Below are 21,145 nucleotides of genomic sequence, written 5' to 3'. Positions count from 1 at the left end.
AAACAGGATCTGACAGGTGGCTACAATGCCTCAGGGATGGAGCCCTGACTCTCATTTGTTTGACACCTTTCTCTTGACGGTCACTCTTATAGACAGTTATCTGAGGATTCTTACCTGCAGCTTCACCTTGACTCCATCAATGTTCAGGACTTTATTCTGGAAATGAAAGCAAGAAATCATTAGTGACAGTGCCTAAATTTAAACCTTTTCTCCCAGCGAGGAACAACTTTTCCAGTGTATGAAGGGAGCGACCTCAGGTGTGGCTGTGTCAGTCTGTGGTTAGACACCTGTCTGAAAAGTCTCTTCCTCTCATCTACCAGCCCCACTCTCCCCGCCTCTCTCCATCAATACTGCATGTCTCCACCTCACTTTGGCCCCTTTTGATGAAGCCTTGCCTCTTTCCTCCAGAGGATTAACCCCCTCTGCCCTCCTCCGTCTCTCCATTTTAGAGAGACATTCCTCTGATCTCTACTTCGATCTGCTCCACCACACGGCCGACTGGACGTGCAGTTTCCCAGGCCAGAGGTTGACTCTGCATTGATGGATGGATGTGCAAAGGTTACACAGCGTGCCATCAAATTAAACTCAGTCTAAATGATGACAGGGGTTGGTTCAAGCTTAAAGTAACTAAATGTGAAGTAGAAAGGCACAAAAAGTGCCTTTTGCCCATTGGGCTCTCTCATAACATCAGCTGAAAGAACAAAAAACTATAACAGTACATATCGGGCCGACTTGTCCCTGCAGCACATTTACACATCTGACCTATGTCCAGAAGTGATAAATCAGTTCTGAGGTGCGAACCTGCCTTGTGACCTCAGCCGTCACCTCATTGATCTGGCCCAGTCCCTGGAGGGGCATCTTATCGATCTGCACGATGAGAACGATTGATGTTGAGATATTTCATAGATGTGAATACTTTGACCCGTTTGTGGCGATAGAAGAATGGTCATCCTGTGCCAAATTTCGGTAACATTTTATGTTAAAAGGTACACATATTCAGCAATCACTAGCTGCTCATTAGCATGCACATTAGTGGCTCTTCATTAGTCTTTATAAAGCTCTTATTCTACATGAGTAAATTAATAATGATCATAATAACCATAACCCCTGGAATAAGGCATTAGTAAGTACTCTACAGTGACAAATAAAGAGTCAGTGTGCTACTAATATGCATGCCAATACCCATCAAGTTAATGGTATATATATATATATATATATATATATATATATATAAACCTTGAGTGTTTACCAAATTTCATTGTAATCCATCCAATAGTTGTTGAGATATTTCAATAAAAAACAAAATTGCCAACTTTGTGGTGGCGATAAAAGAAAAGCCATCAAAGTCCGTAGGATTCATCCTCTGAGGACCTTGTAATATACAAAATTTAATGGCAATCCATCACATAGTTTTGAGATATTTCTGTTAGGACCACAGTGGTTGACCCACCAACAGACATTTCATTTCCATTCTCCACTGTGGTAAAAGATGACTGGAAGGATTAATCGTTCATCAAACTGTTGCCTTCATTTTCTGTCAATGGACTAATGGATTAATCAATCATTTGAGTTCTGGAGGAAATGCTTGTAAAATGAATGACTGCCCTGGAGAACGGTGTGTATTGAATGTGTGTATCGACATGGAGGCAGGCAGCTTTCTGCATATATTCCACATCTGTTTCATGACATGCATTCCCATTTTCTGCGAGCCAGTGGCTGCTGTAGAAAAGAGGAGGTCAAGACGTTCTTCAGTGACCCACATGCAGGCCTCCCGGTATGCCAATGTGGATTAAATCACCTGGCGCCATGGCAACCCACAAAAGCCTCTCCCCCACCATCATCCCTTAAATCATTCCTGAGAGCCAATGCTAACCTCTCAGGAAGGAGAAACAGAGGATATTCAACCCCTCCAAGGTGCTGCTAATCTGCCAGCAGAGCACTTCGAAACAGATACAGTCCTTGTTGACACGTTTGCTTGATTTACCTCTCCGAGAGTCACAAAGGAGGAATCTCATACATATTCACCAGCAAGCCGAGTCGGTTTATATGTGCGCTCTGATAGGAATCAGAGTCTCAATAGACTTCCACCCTGTTGTTGTTGTTGTTGTCACTAAAAACATCCCACAATGTGCTTGGAGGCGTCATAAATATTTAGTGACCCAGAAAAAGAGGCTCCCGGTAGCACCCTGATGAGGATTTTGGATGGTTAGTCAGGCTTGATTGCACTGATAATGATGTTGGATTTGATAAGAGGAAACATATGAAATCAGCCAGAACAGGACATAATAACACAGACTTAATGAGCACTGAGTGTGTGTGTGTGTGTGTGTGTGTGTGTGTGTGTGTGTGTGTGTGTGTGCATGTGTGTGGACTGAGCAGGATAAAAAGCAGCTGAGCATCTTATGTGACTTACTTTACTGTGGTATAACAGGGGATTAAATTAAGGTCTTGCAGATGAAAAACTTCTTACAAGGTGACACATCTCTGCTCTGTGTCGTTACAGTTTACTTACAATTTACAGGCAAGGCAAGCCTGCATCACTTTCAGGTCAGTTTCATTCCCTGAGCTCCAGCAAACACCCTCCAAAACGCATCCTCAAATACAAACTGCTCTAATTACCAGCCAGTCCGCCACCCCCCCCCCCAATGGTACGTGAGTGAGAAGGTACAGAATGACTCTCACAGCACTTTACAGGGATCATAAATTACAGATGCACGAGGAGCTTTCAGAAGGGTCGGCGAAGTGTGAGCCAATAAAACATTGATGGCAACAGCGTGAGGCAAAGAACAGGAGCATGATGGCTACAAAAAGGTTGCGTAGGACACAAACGCACAGCATTGATAAAAAATAATGAGAGAGGCCGCTTCCTCTTTTGCTGCGAGAGCTCGCTGGAGCGTTCGGCTGGCCGGCCTCAACGCTCACGTCAGGAAGCAGAGCGAAGGGGGAAGTAAGCTAAAGAAGTAAAGGCATGGACATACAGAGAGAGGCACGGCTCCACTCTGCAGTCAACCCGACTCCCAGCTGTCAGGTTTTCGAAGTCTTGCTGATGCAGACATTTATGCGCACGCTCTCACGTACTGTACCCGCAAACGCACTCAACCCCTTCACCCCGCCTGCCCACAGAGAGACGCTCACTTCATCGGCTGCTTTTCAAAGACGCTTGGTGACGATTGTGATAGAAGAGTGCACCCTTCACACGAAGTGGTGCTATGCATTATGCATGCAACGTTATATCACACTTCATGTAATTTTAGATTACAGTACTGACATTTTCAATGACTTTTCTTGAAGCTCAGTTAAAAAAATGTTTTTAGATAAAATGAAAAGATGGAAATGTGTCATTTTTGTGAATCCAGTGCATGAAATCCCTAATAAACCATTATATGTCTTCACACTGCTGCAAAAATCCTGTAAATCCATTCAATTCAGTGTTCCCAAATGAATGACAGCCTACAATAATCAGACATAAGAAAATAGCTACCTCTGTACACATTACATAGTATATAATAATATACACATCTGACAGTATGTATTGTCAAATCATCCAAACCTATTTCACACCAATTAAAAATCACTAATAATCCTCTTTATCCCCTTTCCTTCCCTTCCTCTCCATCTTCCATAATGGCACAAAGCCATTCAAGACAGCTTCTCAATCTTCAGCCCAAATCCAGATCATAATTATATTGGCCGTCATGCCTCGACATCAAGCGCACATACAATTTGATGGAGGAGGAAATCAGGGCAGAGAAGACCCTCTCAGGTCCTGTATTTGCAGGACTGTCACACCTGTAGGGAAGGAGCTTAAAGCCTGCATTCATGAGGCTTATGGCCATTTGTTGCGCTGTCATATTAAGTTATTATTAATGTGTGATCTCTTCGACACTTGCACGTCTTTTCTTTTCCTATAAGAGCTGGTAGTTTAACATTCTGTGAGAAATACATTAACTCTCTAATATGGCCTCCTCTCCTCTCCTCGATGCAGCTTCGTCAGCATTTTCAAACCACAGGGCACCCTTTCACAAATACTTTCAATTAAGGTGTGCTGGATATTCTCTTGGAGACAGAGATAGCACAATAAATCACTTTACACCAGACGCACACATAATGCAACCTACAGACGCTACGGGACTCATTCGTGGCGGGCTATACTTGCTGACCCTGGTTCATGTGCTAACAATGATTTCCACTGGTCATAATTGTCTGTGTGCTCATTATCAATATAACAACATCGTGCACATTTAATACTTATTAGTGTCATGTTGTTGTTTTTTGGATGATGGCACACTTGTAAAAGAGAGCTCCTGCTCTTCAATGTTATTTAAGACAGAGGTTATATCACATTATATTATATTATCATGCAACTATCATTGAACATTAATTGATATCAGCCTCACACCACGAATTCAGGGAGGACGTGCAGGGCTAAGAACGAAGGTTTATGTGCTCATCAGTCACAGCTCTGCCTGAAAAAGCAAAGTCTGCTTCCCCAAAACACTCCTAACTCTCAGCATAACAACCCGAGCCTTCCTGTTATTGACTTTCTCACTTGAGTGACCTGGTGAAGCTGGAAACAGAGACTAATTGAAAGAGCAGTGGGCCTTAGGGCCCTTTCACAAAGACAGCTGCACTGCTGCAAAAACTCTGGCTCCCTCATTCATTTCTACGAGAGCTCAGCAGTGGTGAAACGGGAGGGCTGCTGCAGAGGGATCCTGCAAGGACTGTCCCAGGTCTTCACGTTGCAACCTCATCTGGCACCACGTGGCATTGTTTAATATGTACATGCATGCAAGCACACGGCTGCGGTAGAACACTGTGTAGCATGTACATTGTGCATGCATATACTTGGTTAATTTACTGTTTAGATGGCTAACTTTCCATGATTGGAAATTGACACTCACAGGTCTGTTGCAAAGGACAAAGTTACTGATTTACCTGCATCACTTTGCTCTTTTGACGTCAGCCCATATCTTAGACTGAAGCTGCTTCCTCGAAAGCCACTTGCTCGCACTTGATCTTTTCCCCGTAACCTGTAGCAACGTGCTTGCACTGACGCAGACGCTTTCTGTGATCCAAACCTGGCCCGAAGCTGCAAATACGCACAAACGCACTCACGCAGCAGCTTGTGATGTCGTAGCACAGATCCATTATTCAGCTGAATGCCGTGAGGGGGAGCCTCTCTGAAGCGCTTCCCCAGGATTTTCTCACGCACAGATACAAATCGAACAGCAGCACAACAGTATATGGCTGTGCATGGTTGATGTGGCCATGTGTGGCGGTGAATAATCTCCTGTGGTTGCATCACAGGACAGAACAGGCTGTGGGGCAAGCTGTTGGCTAGGACTCCAACGTTTCTTGCCCGTCCTTCAGATTTCACGAAAACTCAAAGTTTTCCTCCCCTGGCACTCAGACATGATTACATGAACACACATGAAATATAAAGTTAGCCCCTATAAGCGTGGCTGAAGTGAAAACATCTCTCTCTTCTACGCTGCCGCTCTCATTTCTCTCAGAGAAGCGCTCTTATTTATTTTGGTCCAGTATCGTCACAGACTTCTCCAAAGAATATCTGCCAACGCATATGTTGCTCAGATTTATTACAGTTTTTCTCGACTGTTGAGACACATTTCCTGAAATCATGCACCGCTTTCTTGAAACTATAAACACACACACACAAAAAACCTGGTGGCTTCATACTTCGCCAACCAGTCAAGTTGCATTCATGTCTGTCCAATCATAATATATGTAGTGGAGACTTTAATAAAAGCTACCAAGTCCGGCAAAATGGAAGTTAGTAGATTTACTTTAGAGAAATTCCTTGCAAAACTGACCCAGATTTTACACAAAAACCACCATATACACAGACCGTATAGACTTCTAATCATGACGTGACTCATAACACTAAAAGACTTCAGTTAATTAGGATCTGTATATATTCAGAAAAACCTTTAAATAACTCATGGGAGCAGGTCCACAAGTCTACAGCAAAACACTGTAAAAACACAATAAGTACTAGAACAGAACTGTAAACCACAAAGAAAGGTGTATTCAAGAGCAACAAACCACTTCACCTACATCAGCATCTTGTGTATCCGGCAGCTGAGGACTGTCGGCATCACATGTGACAGCAATCAGCAAGGGAGTCTATACTTCAGTGAAATGTCCCTACATGCACAAGTGGAGAATTGAGTGGTAACTGAGCTCAGGTTGTCTGCTAATGTTTCCTTGAGGGATGGAGCATGAGAAAGCCCCTTGCAGCATCTTTAAGGAGCATGTTGTGAAACCTGATGTATGAAGGGGTTTGATTATATATTATTCACTATTATTGCTGTTTTAGGCTGTTGAGCTATCATTAGCTTTTACAGTTGCAGCTGTGAAATAAAACTTCAACATGACAGACATTATATCTGCTTCATAAGATCAAGTCACAGGATCAGGCTTTAGGCAAGACTTTTATATCATTACTTTATGGAAAAAAGTCTCCAACCACCTGTTATCTTCCTCATCCTCAGTTTCTCTGTACAGGTATCTCGCCCACCGTTCATCCCTCGCTTTGTGTTTTCCATCTCTCATCAGCCTCGTCCAGCGATGTCGCCCATATTCCGAACTCACTCTTTCATGCCATGGTTAAATATTCATGGTGCTCCTCAGGGCTCCCCTCTCTAGATCCCCGTGACATTAGGGCGGCAGGTGGCAAAGCTGGTTTTCATTAATTACAAACACCTTCCCGAGGCTGAAGTGAACCCCCACAGCACGCACACACACACACACACGCAGTTTACACGTACATGTACACACATATACATGCACATGCACTTGGACAGTCTTTCAAGTGAAGCTGCATGCTTCAGGTTTTAATGCAGCGAGGACTCTGAGTTGTACATCAACACAACAGAACGTATCACCTCTAATAATAAAACCAGACACACAAACTGACAATCCAGTGAAGACCACATATGAACACATGCGTCTGTTCTTGTGTGTCCAACTGTGCCTCGAACTCTTTTTGTAGCTCCTGCTTCATCCTAATTCGATTCAATTCTCACACAGGAAAAAAAAAAACATCACTGCCACTTGATGGCATGATCAAGCTTGGCACTTTAATTGCACCCACTCAGAGAAGACAGGCTGGCAGGCGGGAGGGCGGATAATGGAGAAATCAGTCAGCCGTCCCTCCGCTAACTATATTAAATAATGAAAAGAGGAAAAACGTATAGAAGCTGGCAACAAGTGAAAGACGAGACGTGAAAAGAGCGTCACGGGTGAGGCGATGGGCTGTCAGTGGCATGCACAATGACAGAGGAAGCATCAAAGAGGAGCGGAGGCTTTCAGAAAGGAGGACGTAATCACCAAGTCACAGCTTGATTTCTTCGACGGGTCCGTTATCGTACTCTCACATGCCAGAGCTGCCTCTCTCCCTGCTGTCTTATTTTCCATCTCTTTTCATCACTTGCGCTCTAGTATACTATAACAGACGCTTATAGACTCATATCATCGTATCTGCAGCTTTTAACAACTCAAATCTGTCGTGGAACCAGATTCAAGGAGTTAAATCAAGCAGAGTGAAGTTTTATTGTTGCATCGGGAGAAATTTGGTGTGGATTTAAGACATTCAGTTCTTTGAAGCCTTAAAAATGTAGGAAATTTACAGAAAGACTACCGGCAAACAGGAACGTTCGGTCCCAGCTCCTCTGTGTCCTCAGCACCTCTCATATGTATACATGAGGTGATGAATGATTGGAGCAGCCTGCTGTCAATAGTTTGAGAGACTCAAACACACAACCTCATCAGCATCCTCCAACTTGTCAAAGCAACAACCTCCACGTCTCTGCTTCTCTCATCAGCTTGATTTTGACTCCCGCTGATCTACAAAGTCAACAAAAAAGCGGCTGCATGTTCATTTTATACTGAAGACGGCAAATACGCCTCTACCAAAGTGCATCTGGTTTTTGCCTCCAACCTGGTCGCAGTAATTACGCTGTGACTAACATCCACTTGTTGCATGAGTCACTTGTGCTAAAAAAAAAAAAAAACGCTGCCTAAAGATGATGACCTCGTGTTTCTCTGAACAAAGACATTTTCAGCCATTAAACAGTCACTTCAGCATGCAGCGTGTAACAATGCAGTCTAAAAAAGTCTCAGACGTCAGCTATGATGTTAGTGCGCTCAAGTCAAAAGCAACCCACAGTAAGGGTCTGGGGGTGTGTAACACACACACACACACACACACATATTGAGTCTTTTCCAGCCAGAGAGGAAAGTTAAGTGATTCATATCACGCTTGTCCTAATTTAATCCATTTCAGAGTGCCATCGCTGAGGATGGACTGGCTCATGAGTCAATGGTGCAAAGGCTCACTCAGCCTGTGTGTGTGTGTCTGTGCTAGGACTGAACGATATGCTAAATAAATAAATTGGATCGCCATTATTTTGACAGATATGGCGCATGTGATATGAGTCAGGATATTAGTGGGGATGATGCATTTTCACTGAAAAAGCATGAAAATGATTATGTGATTTTTGCCGGGGTCCGTACCAAACAAGCATGCTCCCTCAGTATTTCAATTAGAGATTCATCTGACGGTTATTTTCTCAATGAATCGTCTGGTCTATAAAACATCAACCGCAGCGAAAAATGCCCACCGCAGCAAACATCATCCTGTTGTCTAATGGTTTGTACATTCACAATGCGAAAATATTCAGTTGCAAATAAAAGTTCTGCAATTAAAGTCTATTTAAGTAAGTATAAACTGAAAAATGTACTTTAAAACATCACAAGCAACAAACAACAAAAGTATGTGCAGAACGGCCCATTAGTCTTATATTAATATATATCATAATCTTGGATTATTATTGTTTATGCATTAATGTATAAGTATCATTTTAAAGTAGCTAGTCAGTGTGGAGCTACTTTATAGTTATAGTAGTTATAGATAGATAGACTATAGATAGTTGAATTAAAAACAATTTAGTCTATTTTCTACAACAAACAATGGGTTGGGTATGTGTGTCAGATTCAGGGGGATGTTTTCATCAGTGTTTAATCACCTGAAAATAAGAATCATTGTGTTCAGAAAATGAAAACTAAAAATTGTAGTTAAGTGAAGTACTTGAGTTTTTACTTTCCGCAACTTAAATTTACTATAATGAAAGATCAAGAAGCAGCAAACCTGAGAACCTGGAACCACCAACAGTTGCCGATTCATTTTCTTTCGACCAGCTTTGGTTTATCGACTAATCGTTGCGGCTCTATTCCACATGTGCGCACTGTTATCAGCATGTTTCTCCTCTGCAGCTTATTTTCTGAACCTTTCTCTTCCTGTGTGCACGAGCAAATAACTACTGGCCCTACAGAGAAACTGCCTGCGTTCGAACACATCGCCGGCATCCCGAAACGTGGTGACCAATCAGCAGACGGTGCCAGGCTTCACCAACATTATTTGCCAGCAGTGATGCAAGAGAGACAGCTAACGATGTGTGGCTGCGGTCAGGAGAGAGAGACGCATGACAAGAGCTGCCTGCCTGGATCTCCCCCGGCTCATTAACAGTTGCCAAATCTGTTGAGCATTGTTATCAGTGGGAGCTTGTATACTGTGTGTGTGTGCGTCTCATTGTGCCGCCGAATGTGTGACTGAATGGAAGCGAACGGAAACCACACCAGTATCTCACCTCATGATTTAACACAAGCGAGACAGACAGCCATCCGCCTTCAGTAATCTACTGATGGAGCAATTCATATCTCATAAGGGACGACTTTTAATGTTTCATGTCCTCACCTGACAAATACACTTTTCACACAGTTTTTTTTTGCAGCTTTAATAGATGCACACACTCTCTGTTAACCACAATAACCTCCATCACCAATGGCAACGGCCTCGTCTTCCCGAAAAGGTCATCAGAATGAAATAACCTCCCCTCTCTCTTCCTCACCCCCGCGTGCTCATTTGAGATCAGTGAATTGACAATTCAACACATTTTCAGCCCATTTAGCCACTAAGCTGTTATCAATGCTATTGACCACAGGACGAGGGCTCAGTCTTCCAGCGCGAGCACGAAACACTGTTTAGGTTGACCAGACCGCAGACAATACAACCATTGTGACGAATCGCATGTCGAGGTGGGATGATTGGCTCGGCATTACGGGGGTCAGAGGTCGAGGCGAGTAATCAGTGTTTACAGCTTCAATTCCAGGTGGTATGACAAAGGACATAAACCATCTCGGGGGAACATTTGTTGCCTCTTTGACCATTAAACGTATCACTTCCTTTTAAGATTTATTTGTATGTTATTTATAAGCTTGTAAAAGTCCCACAGGGATCCCTTAAATTTGATTTTTAAAGAGCACCAACACCTTTGACAACATCGTCGGGTTTATCTCTCCACAGGAATCTGCTCATTATACATTATCCCTTACATATACTGCAGGTTGAATAACTAGTGTCTAGCATCAACTGCAGATCTTTCTTATATGTAGAGAATTGAGAATTCACAGTCACTCTGATGTGTCATTAGATGAGGGAGTCTAGGCATCTCCCCCCCCCCCCACCATCTCCATGGGAGCAAAGCAAGCCCACAGCTAAATTAAAATCTCAAGTAAATGAGATACATGGAAACAGCCTGCTACCTTCCTCCATGCACATTATATATCCTTTAAGGTGTCTGTGTTCATTACTATATATGTGCATGAATATTCAGAACACCTTCAACTCCTCATTATATTTCTGAAGACATCTACCTATGTGTCCGTTTCCGACTTCATGCTCTCCAACTCTGGTTATTAGACTGTAAGGTTTACAGCTGCTTCTGTCCCTCTGTGACTCGATTGACCCTTCGCTGCTGCCTCTTTTCTCATGCTCTGGTAGGTGTAACACACCCATCTGCACGCACACACTTTTACGTCATTGTTGATGGCTGATGCAACAAACGGCACAGGACAGTTCACCCAAAAAAATGAAGGTCACTGGACACATATGCAACTTCTCCAGTGCTGTATCAGCTTTAGTGTAGAAATTAATTCAGGTTCATGACCCCCAAAATACTTGGTAAGTGAATTCAAAGCAGGTACTCTGAAAGGAAATCCTCCCATCAGCGTTATTTGGCTTTGATCCACATTAATGAGGATGAGGGTGAGCATGGTTCCCATGCTGTCTTGACCAGGGTAGCAGAGGGTGAAGGTCAAAAAATTTTCCATTTATTTTTAATGCCTCTCTCAGGCTGTAATGTTCTTAAACGTGGGAGCACAGTGCTGAAATATATGCCCACTCCTAGTTATCGTAAAATCAGACAGTTTTGCAGATGCCTGATTCATAGCCCCCACCCCCACATACATACTAAGTACACCCAAAAATAACATCAGAGGAAAGTGAAATGTGAATCAATGGGGCCGTCTGTTGTGAGTGAGACTCTCGTGCTGTGAAATGGAAACTTGATTTTACATGCTTCAACTCCATTAGCCAGGTGTGACACTTGTGTGAAAAAGCCCAGGTCGTGACACACAGAGGGGTCAGAGTGTCATGAGTGCAAATGGGACATGAGGGCTGACCTGTCTGGGAAGGCAGAGAGGACAGTAGAGGAGGGTGTTAATATGCATATTTTTGCAGGGATATTATGCATTATTTTATACTCCTGTTCATTAAAATGATTTGGTAATCTGTGACTTTCTGTACTCTTATTATGCTGCTCAGACTTTCACTTAATTGGATCCATCTCCTTTTCTATATTTCATATAAAGCAAACTGCAACTACTTTTTGAAGAGCTATAAAAATGAAAGCATTTTCTTTGTCATTGTTATTATTTTCAGCTCAAAAAGAAAATAAATAAAATCCATCTAATCTTGCTCTGTGAGGCACAGTGGTACTTTAGTATGCTAGCATGCTAACCAAGACAATGCTAGCATGGTGAAAAAAATACTATAATGTTCACCATGTTTACCTTCTTAGTTTTGCCTGTACGCATGCTAATATTCTAATATTCTATACTAAATAGCAGGCTTGGGAATATCGAACAGTTGTTTAGACATTCCAATCAAAACCACACATCAACCTCATGGTGGCGCTAGAGGAAAAGTCAGGAGACCAACAAAGTCATTATGATTGATCCTCTGGGGACCATGAATGTCTGTACAGAAAAATGGCAATCCACTGATTCGCTGTTGAGATATTTGAGTCTGGACCAAACTGGTGCACCGACCATCCCTAGAACCAAGCCGCCAACATGGCTGAAAACATCAAGCCTCACCCCAGCCTCAGTCTGATATGTGCAGCACAGTTGCTTCTATCACACATCGTTCAGTGGTGAACTCAAGCCCATCCATTGTCGTTGTGGCTCACGAAGACACCTCCCCTAACGTAGTGCTGAAACGGTAAATCACTGAGATAAAGGTATTGTGCACAATACAGACTACAAACCGGGTGAGATGAATTAGTAAGCCAGGTGTGATCCATGTCCCTTAAACCTGTCAGGGACATTTTATGGACCACTCCTAGATAAAGTGTTGGAAATAAATCACTGGGGAAGGGACGCAGTGCTGTGATGTTTCATCTGCTGACGGCTGCGGAGTGTGGTGTGTGATTCCAGGATGAGTTGAGCTATTGCAAATTTGGTTCACATATCGGACGGCAAGGGAGGAACTGTCGCTGAGGTCAAGGCTGGTCATGCATCTCAATCAGAGAGGAAGTCACGGAAGTGACTTTATACAGTCAAGCCCCGAATGTGCAGAATGGCACAAAAGGAGAAAAGAAAAGCGGTTTGAACTGAGAAAAACAAGCAGGTTATCTCTTGAAAAGCTTCAGCTATTGCCAAGAATATTTATAGTTGAGGCTAATAGTGATGTCATTAGTTTAGCAGGTATTTGGTCAGAAACTAAAAGTGCTGGACAAACACTGATGATGGCGTGAGATCCAAAGTTAAGGGCTCCCAAAGGTTTTTACAAGTCATCCTCTTGAGACCATAAATGCCTGTGCAATATTTTGTGTCAATCCATCTTTTAGATGTTGCCATATTTCATAGGATAAATGGAAACAGTGACCTGATGGTGGCACTGAAGGTCAAGGGATCAGAGTCTGTAGGACTCATCCTCTGGGGAACATGAATGTCTATCATCTATATGTGATCCATCCTCACAGGCTTCATTCAAGATCTGCCTGCCCGAGTCAAACAAGCCGCATTTTTTTAGGGTGCACAGAGGTGAAATCTGTGGTTGCATAAGAGGTCTGACACCCGACATAACTGACAGCTGGGAGCAGCCTGCTTGTCTCTCAGCAGAGGTGAGAAGTGCTGCTCTTCTCTCCACCACTGCATTTACGTCAACTGAGGGATTGAAGGATTACTTCCCTCTGGTGTCCTGAAGTGAGGTAGATTGTGCAGAGGAAAAGAGGAGCAAAGGTTTTTTTTACCTAAAACAACAGACATGAGTCAAAGGCTGGTTGGAGCATTTTGTATATTGTGTGTACTGTGAATCGGCCCTCTGAGTGAGCATCTTTGCTTTCCTGCATCTCTCCCGCATGGTTTCCTTCTGTCTCTTTCTCTCCCACTTAACAGTCCTCCTGCCGACTCTCGAAGCTTCAAGGTTAGTTTCCAAATGAAGACATTCTGACCCCAGCACTGGAGGAAGAATCCTTTCCGAAGCTGACAAGTCTGTTTTTCAGCAAATAGCGCTTGGGACTCATTACGTTTGCAGCTAAGATAAATTCACCGACTTCCCCGCCACTTTGTGTTACTGTGGGATTTAGCTGAAAGTGAGAAAAAAATGTTTTGCCTTCAGGCTACAACATTTAAATGAATAAACAACACTTGCACGTTATTTTTAGCGAGAATATGCACTAAATGCCAAATAGCATGCTGCGGAGAAAAGTGACAGAAAAATGAAGCAAACTCAAAGTATGATGGATGAAGACAATTACAGCCCGGGAAACTGTTATTGGTCCCTCAGTGTGTGAAAATCTAATTGCAGCAGATTGAGATTGGCTGACATGTCAAATACTTTGGTGTTGGATTAATATATTTGGTAGCCTTGGACGATTTTGTTGAACCCCAGTCTGGAGGAGGAGTTCAGCACCAAGGACAGCTCCCACCATTGACTGTAGTTCTTTGCACATACAGTAGTGGTTAAAGCGTAAGTCTGCTTTTAAGTTTTTATTTTGTCAGCAATCCCATGAAAAGATCAAAACCAACAAAGAATAGATCCAACTAAGCATCTATGTAGATAAAGCCTGACACAGCTTAGTTACTCTGTGCCATAGACTTTCATTAATGTCCAAAAACTATTAAAAACACATCAGCGAGTCACACTGCCGCACCTCATTATGATGCTAAAGGGTGTTGTAGTTCATCCTGAGTAAATCCCACACACCGTGCTGCTGCTGTGAATCCTCACCTGAGCACCGAGTGCGCATTAATATGAGGTTGAAAATAGTCCACAACACACTGTTTACTCCTGTTTGAGTTAGCAGATAAAACCCATTAAATCCAACTGTTTTAGTAAACTACTGAGCCAATCAGTGGGCCTGTCACTGACAGGGTAGGGGAGTTGTAAAGTATTGAGAGAATGACGGGTGTGCTGTTGGTTTTAGTCTTTTCATGGTATTTACTGACAGTAGGAAACATAACAATGCGTCTTAATAATGATTCTGAACCAACTGAAGCGTGATGTCAACTTGGAGCCAGAAAACAGCATTACAGTCCCATCCTATTGTCGGCCTAATGAGAAAACTAATGAATCCAAAACGACTGCCTGAAGCCAACACGAAGTTCAGGCATTGCAGCTTTTTAATATGTCTTTATTCTTTGCAGCAAATTTGAAGTAGTTTTGATGCCACAAGGAAAAAGTGTCGAGTCATCAGTTAAGATGCTTAGTGTTTGTTTGGCTCTGCCTCTTTCAGATTAGAAATATTCCACCTATGGCACAATATCTTATTTAATGAATTTTATACATATAAATGTCAAAGCCAATTACTGTTTATAATACATGTGCAGTATATAAATGTGCAGTTTGCCTCTGTGCTGTCTGCCTTTTTATCTGTGCCAGAGAGATCAATCTGTTGATCTGTGCCCTGCAGAGTCAGACCACTGATAAAAAGACAAGCTTGGAGGAGTCTTCTAATAAGTAATTGCTGGTTACCCTTTTAGGGAGTCCTGTAGAGCTCCTCCTGATTTATTTAATAAAGAGCTGTCCTCCACAGGCAGGGCAGGAGCCTAAGACGGGATCCCTTGGAGCTTGAAGGGATTAGACATGAGGTGATTCTATGTGTTACAGAGATAAATGGAGAAGGAGAAGAAATGCATGTGATTTTTATGCTTGTGTGTCCATGCATGTTTCAAATCCATATTTCACCTAAACACCAAACAGCAGTCTGTAGTGTAAAGAACACAGCAGAGGTCTTTTTCACTCTGAGAGCAAAAACTAAATTTTGCCTGAGCAGCAGGAGTAATTTCCACCCACCTGATGCCTTTCACATACTGCGAATAACCTCCTGATCGAAGCAAAAGAAAAGCAAAGAAAAGAAAAGGAGAAAATTACCTGCACTCCAGCACAAACACAGCTCTGCCCTCACCTGCCCATCAGTTAGTACCTGCAGCACCATGGCAACTGATGACGTGGACACGCTTGCATCGTTTGCAAGTCTACTGTGTAGTGTATTCTCTGGTTCTCCTCTGAACATGATGACTTTTACCACTTTTTATGCAAATCGGGCATTTCCTTTTTATTGAGCAGTTTCTAATAAGACAAAAAGCTGCAAAAACTCACCTTATCTCATAAAAGTTTTACATTTTAGCTGCAGGTTCCAATAAATCTTTAACAGAGTGACGTGGAAGTGGATATTTATTCAGATTTGATAATACAAATTGTAATTTACTGTAAGCATTGCTCCTATGTGTGATTCACAAGGCAGCTATAGAGGTGAAATCACATCCAATTAACCTGATTTGCTCAAAATGTCATTGCTATTAATGCACCACAGGTCCATATAGAGGTCCTGTTAGTGTTGAGGAGTAATTATTTGCCAATATTAGACAGAAGCAGACCATATAACAAGAGAAGATCTACATGGAATTAATATGATCAGGTGTGGTTTTGTTTTTCACTCTGTATGAATTTATCGCCCTTTATAGGAAGATTTTACAATTACGTGCAGTTTGCATGGAGTTATACATCCCATTCTGGCTCTCTGTATTTTAAGCCTAACAAGGCACCAGTGCAGCTCTGTAATCCTGAGAACATGCTGAGGCTTAAATGAGATGAGACTACAATAAACAAGAGGGGGTAGAAAACACAGGGCCTCGCTGCAGCTTTGAAGTGGGAGCCGGATCAAATCCCCATACGAAACAAATTGCTTTTCTTTCCCACCAACTAAAAAGGGATCACAACTGTCTTTTCCTAAAAATAACGACTCGCTGTCTTCCTCTGTGTTTCCTCCATGGGAAGACAAACACCAAGTACCTTCATGTTTTTCCTACTCAACAAAGTCCTGGTCTCTTGACTTCTCAAACACGCTGTTTAGAAGATGTGTGCAGTCACACAAAGGGAAACTTTAAGTGCATGTATTCAGAAAGTGGGTGTTAAGTCTGGTTCTGTGCTAAAACTTTTACCAAAGGACAGAACCATTCAACAGGAAGCCATGCAGGGAGCATGGGAGCCTTGAGGATGATGATAAAAGTATTCATGTCACGCTGCAATTAAATAATAGGTCAATATAACAAAAGCACAGACTAACTAGACTTTATGAGTTTTGTACTTCTTCACTCATCAGCAGCAGAGGGGAAAGATATCTGATGAAGGCCTCTGCTTTGCTTCGACAGGCCTAAATGTACATCAGGACTCCAAACAGTGTTATAAGAGACATTACATAAGTAAATAAATCAACTGCTCATCCACCCACAAACTCATCCAACCCACACACAGGGCTATACAATGGTTAGATACTTTAGTTCAACACACACACACACACACACACACACACACACACACACACACACACACACACACACACACACACACACACACACACACACACACACACACACACACACACACACACACACACACAGTAGCAGCCCATCTGAGTATGTCTCTGAAGAGCATAAAGGATCTAATGTTGCACTCACGCTTCATGTAATGTGTCAGCATTGTCACATACGTTCATTTACCTTGATAGATGGAGGAGATGGGTGGAGGAGCAAGTCAAGATAAATTCGCATAAAGGGTTTCCACTGAGCTCAGAAAGATGGCTGGAGGAACAAAGCCAGCAGCTGACAGGCATTAACTAAAAGCAACGAGGGAGGGCGAGCAGCGAAATGCTTCCTTTTAATGAGTGACTGGAACAGCGAGCCAAAACTGTACATGTGTTAGTTTAACACCGACCACTCCATCAGCAAGTACAAAAGAAAAGAATACAATAAAACCACACACTATGACACTCAGAAATGACCACAGGTTAGTGAAAGGCAAATTTTATACATCAAAGTCTGTTCACAGGACTTGTGGAGCACGACTGCAGCTGTCAACAAAGTTGTATGTCGCTCCATAAGGAGCTGTGCATGTGCCTCAAGTGATGTCACATGAGTCAGACTACAAGCTTAAAAAAAACAAAAAAAAAAAACAAATCTGGAGGTGTGGAGTGAGACAGAAGTGAGCTTACCAGAACTCTGCAGCCCACTCCTCATCTCTATGTGCGGCTAGCGGCTGGAGGCTACATTAGCTGCAACACACCCGAAACTCTGACTGAACTGTTGCTGGTTGGGATGCATTGTGGGTAAAATAGACGTCATGTTTTGACAAGGAAGATGAGTGTGTGGACTGAAAAAAGCAGATTTATCTTTACACTGTCCTTCGTGACTCTCAGACACTCTCAGACACAGTGCAGACAAAAATTAATATAATAAACTTCCTAAAAGCACGATTTTCTGCAGGACTCTTGGACATGAATGCACAATATATCTGACACGACAGATGATAAATACATTAACTACACCGTGCATGCTCATGTTCCAGTCAGTGTAAGGGCATTTAACTTAATTTGACCTGTTAGGACAGGCAGACAGTGAAGGTAAAAATAAAAAAAGGATAAAAGCCCATTGATTAACACTCAGGGCCGTTACTGTAGCTGTGCATGAGGTCACTGCAGAGCCGCAGGGAGTGAAATGTCTCTTTTTGGCGCCCTGGGTCTTCGTGTTGCTACGAGTGATCGCCTGTCTCAGTCTCTGGGGCGGACAGACCCACCTGAGCGCGATCATTAGCAAAGATGGTCAAGTTCGTTCCCGGCTGCCCATGTGGGACCACAAAACTGGCGCACGAGAGACACGATTATCACCCAGGGAGACATAAAAACTAAAGCATGTCAAACTAATTTAAGAAATCAATATCCTATCTTATGAGACTTCACACAGGAAATACTCAAAGCTCCGGGGCAGATAAAGACACTGGATAGCTCCCATTAGCACTTGTGGCCCCGTTTTCCAAAAGGTACTAAACCTGAAAGTGTGTTTGCGTGTGCATGTGTGCGAGGGAAATCGCTTTCTGCTCGTTTCTGGTTCCACTGATTTGAACTCACCCTGAAGTCGATGCCCACAGTGGAGATGAAGCTGCCAGCCAGGAAAGCTCCGTCTTTAAAACGCACCAGCAGACACGTTTTCCCCACACCAGAGTCTCCAACCAGCATCACCTGCGCAGGAAAGCCAAGAGGGAAAAACGCAGGCAGGAATGAAGGAAGGCAAAAAAAAAGTTAGATGCACAAAAACGTGCAACCGGACAAAACCTTCCGACCGTCTGACTGGTCGATAAAGGTAAATGGCACGTGGAGGAGCGTGGACAACACGTGCTGTTGCTCATGTTTAACTTTAATTGAAAAAAACAAAAACAAAGCAGAACATTTGAGTCACTCAGCTAAATCAGTCCGGCTATTTTGGTGCTCGGCCAGTGAAGACGGTGCATGTGAATGAGCGTGTGGCTTCTCATCATGGCCACCGGAGCCTTTCTGCAAGAGTGTGAATGTATACAACCATCTTAAATGCACATGCAAGCTTGCGTGTGTGTGTGTGTGTGTGTGCGCATACAGGAACAGACATACTTGGGCTTCATTCCCGCCTTGCACTTCTCTTTTCATACTGAGCTGTGATGAAGTTAAGGGTTTGATGTGATTACTGTTATCAGGTTAGCTGAGGGACTGTGAGCCCCAGACAATGGAAATCCAAAAGCTCCTCTTGGGTGCACAGACGAAGCAGAGAGCAGATGAAAGTCAGAGGAAGAGGAAGGAAGGGATTTAACAGGGTCAAGGAACTGATACAAAATGTGGCAATGGGTAATATGTCTGAAGATCTGACCCTGTATCTCTCATGCCTTCTCCCTTCAGCAGCTCCACGTGAGCCAAACGTTTGCAGGAGCGTGCAGGAGGAGGCACCTGGTCTCTCCCTGCCCTTTTTCGAAATACAATGCAATCAATTTCCTCACTGACACGATGCAGAATAACGATCAGAGGGAACAGTAAACAGTGAAACGTGGCACGATGCCCTGCGAATGGCCTGCTCCTACTGCATTTCTCTGCAGTACACTACAAGTTAATCTCTGCAAAGATCCACCTGTAATAAGGCAGCCTAAAGGCGACAGGTGGGTTCTTTTTCAGTCTTGCAACATCAGACTAACATTACAGGTAGATCTAGAAAGGATTCAAATAGAAATTGAAGGGAATATTATTGGATTTCTAACTCAAAATGTAAAAAAAAAGGAAGTCCAAGCAGCCAACAAATGACAATTACTGGAGTAGGAATGCAGTTCACAGCTTGGATGGAGCAATCAATCCAACTGCTCTGCAAAAGGAGCAACACAAAGTGTGCACTCACATCAAACAGCTGCTTCAAAACCATGGAGTAGGTGGCACGAGTCCCTTGAAGCTACGCCGGGAGTGCACACCGAGAAGCTGTGGGTGTGAGTCTGTGTTTGTGTTGTGGCGAAGTGACGGATCTCTACTCACACGAGTGCTCACGGTGCGGTTAGGTGCTCGCTGTTTAAGATGCAAGCACAGTGACAAACGCGCGCTCAACCGGTTGCACAAGTGATTTGCCGGCTGGTGCGCGGCGCTGCGCACCTCTCCGTGTTATCGATCGTCTATTGACACAGCTGGTGTCAGGAGCTCGCTTAATGGATAAAGGTGGTTGTAAAACGCAATGCAATGGAAGCTGAACGGGAAAACAACACTGGAAAGAATAAAGTAGAACACAAACAGGTTCTTTGTGTGTTTTCGTCCGAAAGGGAAGCAAAAGCCACAGTGTCCAGATGTCCTTTATAGTTTTTAATGTCCTTTATTGCCATTTTTGGTGTAAATGACAAAATTCAGTCCACTTTTACTTGAGTTTGCATGCATCAACATCTCACCTTGAAAGCGATGTCATAAAACTCGCTGCTGTTGCTGATGGAGGGTCTGCTGGGATGGACCACCCCGTTCATCTGCACAATGCCCGGGCTGCTCCTCGCAGCCTTCCCGGCCCCCTTCCCGGCGGGGCTGCCCGCGGACGGGCTGCTGCTCGCGGCTTTGCCTTTCACAGCCTTCTTGCGAGACATTTCTCAAAATCTCCAGAAGTGTCTTCACGAATCCAAGATAAAAACAACAACAACAACAAAGGTATCGTGTCCGGATCTGCAGAGGGCTGAAAAGTTGCAGCGGCGACGAACTTAAATGAGCAGATTTTTCACCTGCGCGTTGAACGCATGTTCCTCCACACCTCTCCACTCAAAGTCGAGGGGAAATTGTCCCGAAACGCAAAAAAACACAAATCCGCTCTCGCTTCCGTTGTTGTTTGAGCCGCTTCCTGCTCCTGACAGCCTGCTCCTTTCAGGACAGCAGCCTGAGCTCTGCGCGCTGTGGCGGAAAACTCCACCTTGAGCGCACAACAACCAGGACGCACAGACGCCCTTAAAAAAACCTGAGCCCTTTATCTCCACATTATAAACTCACAGGATCAATATTACGGATCTATTGCAGAGGCGCGTGGTAACTTTTGAGCAGCGCCGTATCACCACGTGACTCAACGTTATCTGTTGACAAGGTAACCGTGACCTGTGTGATTGGACCATCGCTGATGAATATGAGGGAAGGAAAGGTGCTGATGGAAAACAGCCGTGCAAATACTTTATCATGAGGGAATTTTTCCTTAA

The 21,145-nt window shown here is 43.4% G+C and overlaps 1 protein-coding gene across 1 annotated transcript in view; it reads right to left on the bottom strand.

Moving 5' to 3' along the window:
* Positions 1–20,650, bottom strand: part of LOC121621065 (ras-related protein Rab-26-like) — a 49,093-nt gene extending 28,443 nt beyond the window's left edge. The window contains exons 1-3 of the mRNA XM_041957372.1: positions 20,366–20,650; positions 18,549–18,659; positions 115–156 (exon numbers count right to left, since the gene is read on the bottom strand). Coding sequence (XP_041813306.1) covers positions 115–156; positions 18,549–18,659; positions 20,366–20,551 — 339 coding nt within the window. The 5' untranslated portion in view covers positions 20,552–20,650. The remainder of the gene's footprint in view (positions 1–114; positions 157–18,548; positions 18,660–20,365) is intronic.
* Between the last annotated feature and the right edge of the window lie 495 nt (positions 20,651–21,145).

Source organism: Chelmon rostratus, chromosome 17, assembly GCF_017976325.1.
Source record: "Chelmon rostratus isolate fCheRos1 chromosome 17, fCheRos1.pri, whole genome shotgun sequence".
Taxonomy (NCBI): Eukaryota; Metazoa; Chordata; class Actinopteri; order Chaetodontiformes; family Chaetodontidae; genus Chelmon; species Chelmon rostratus.
The sequence above is the reverse complement of the archived record's forward strand: the minus strand, read 5'-3'. Positions and strand labels throughout refer to the sequence as shown.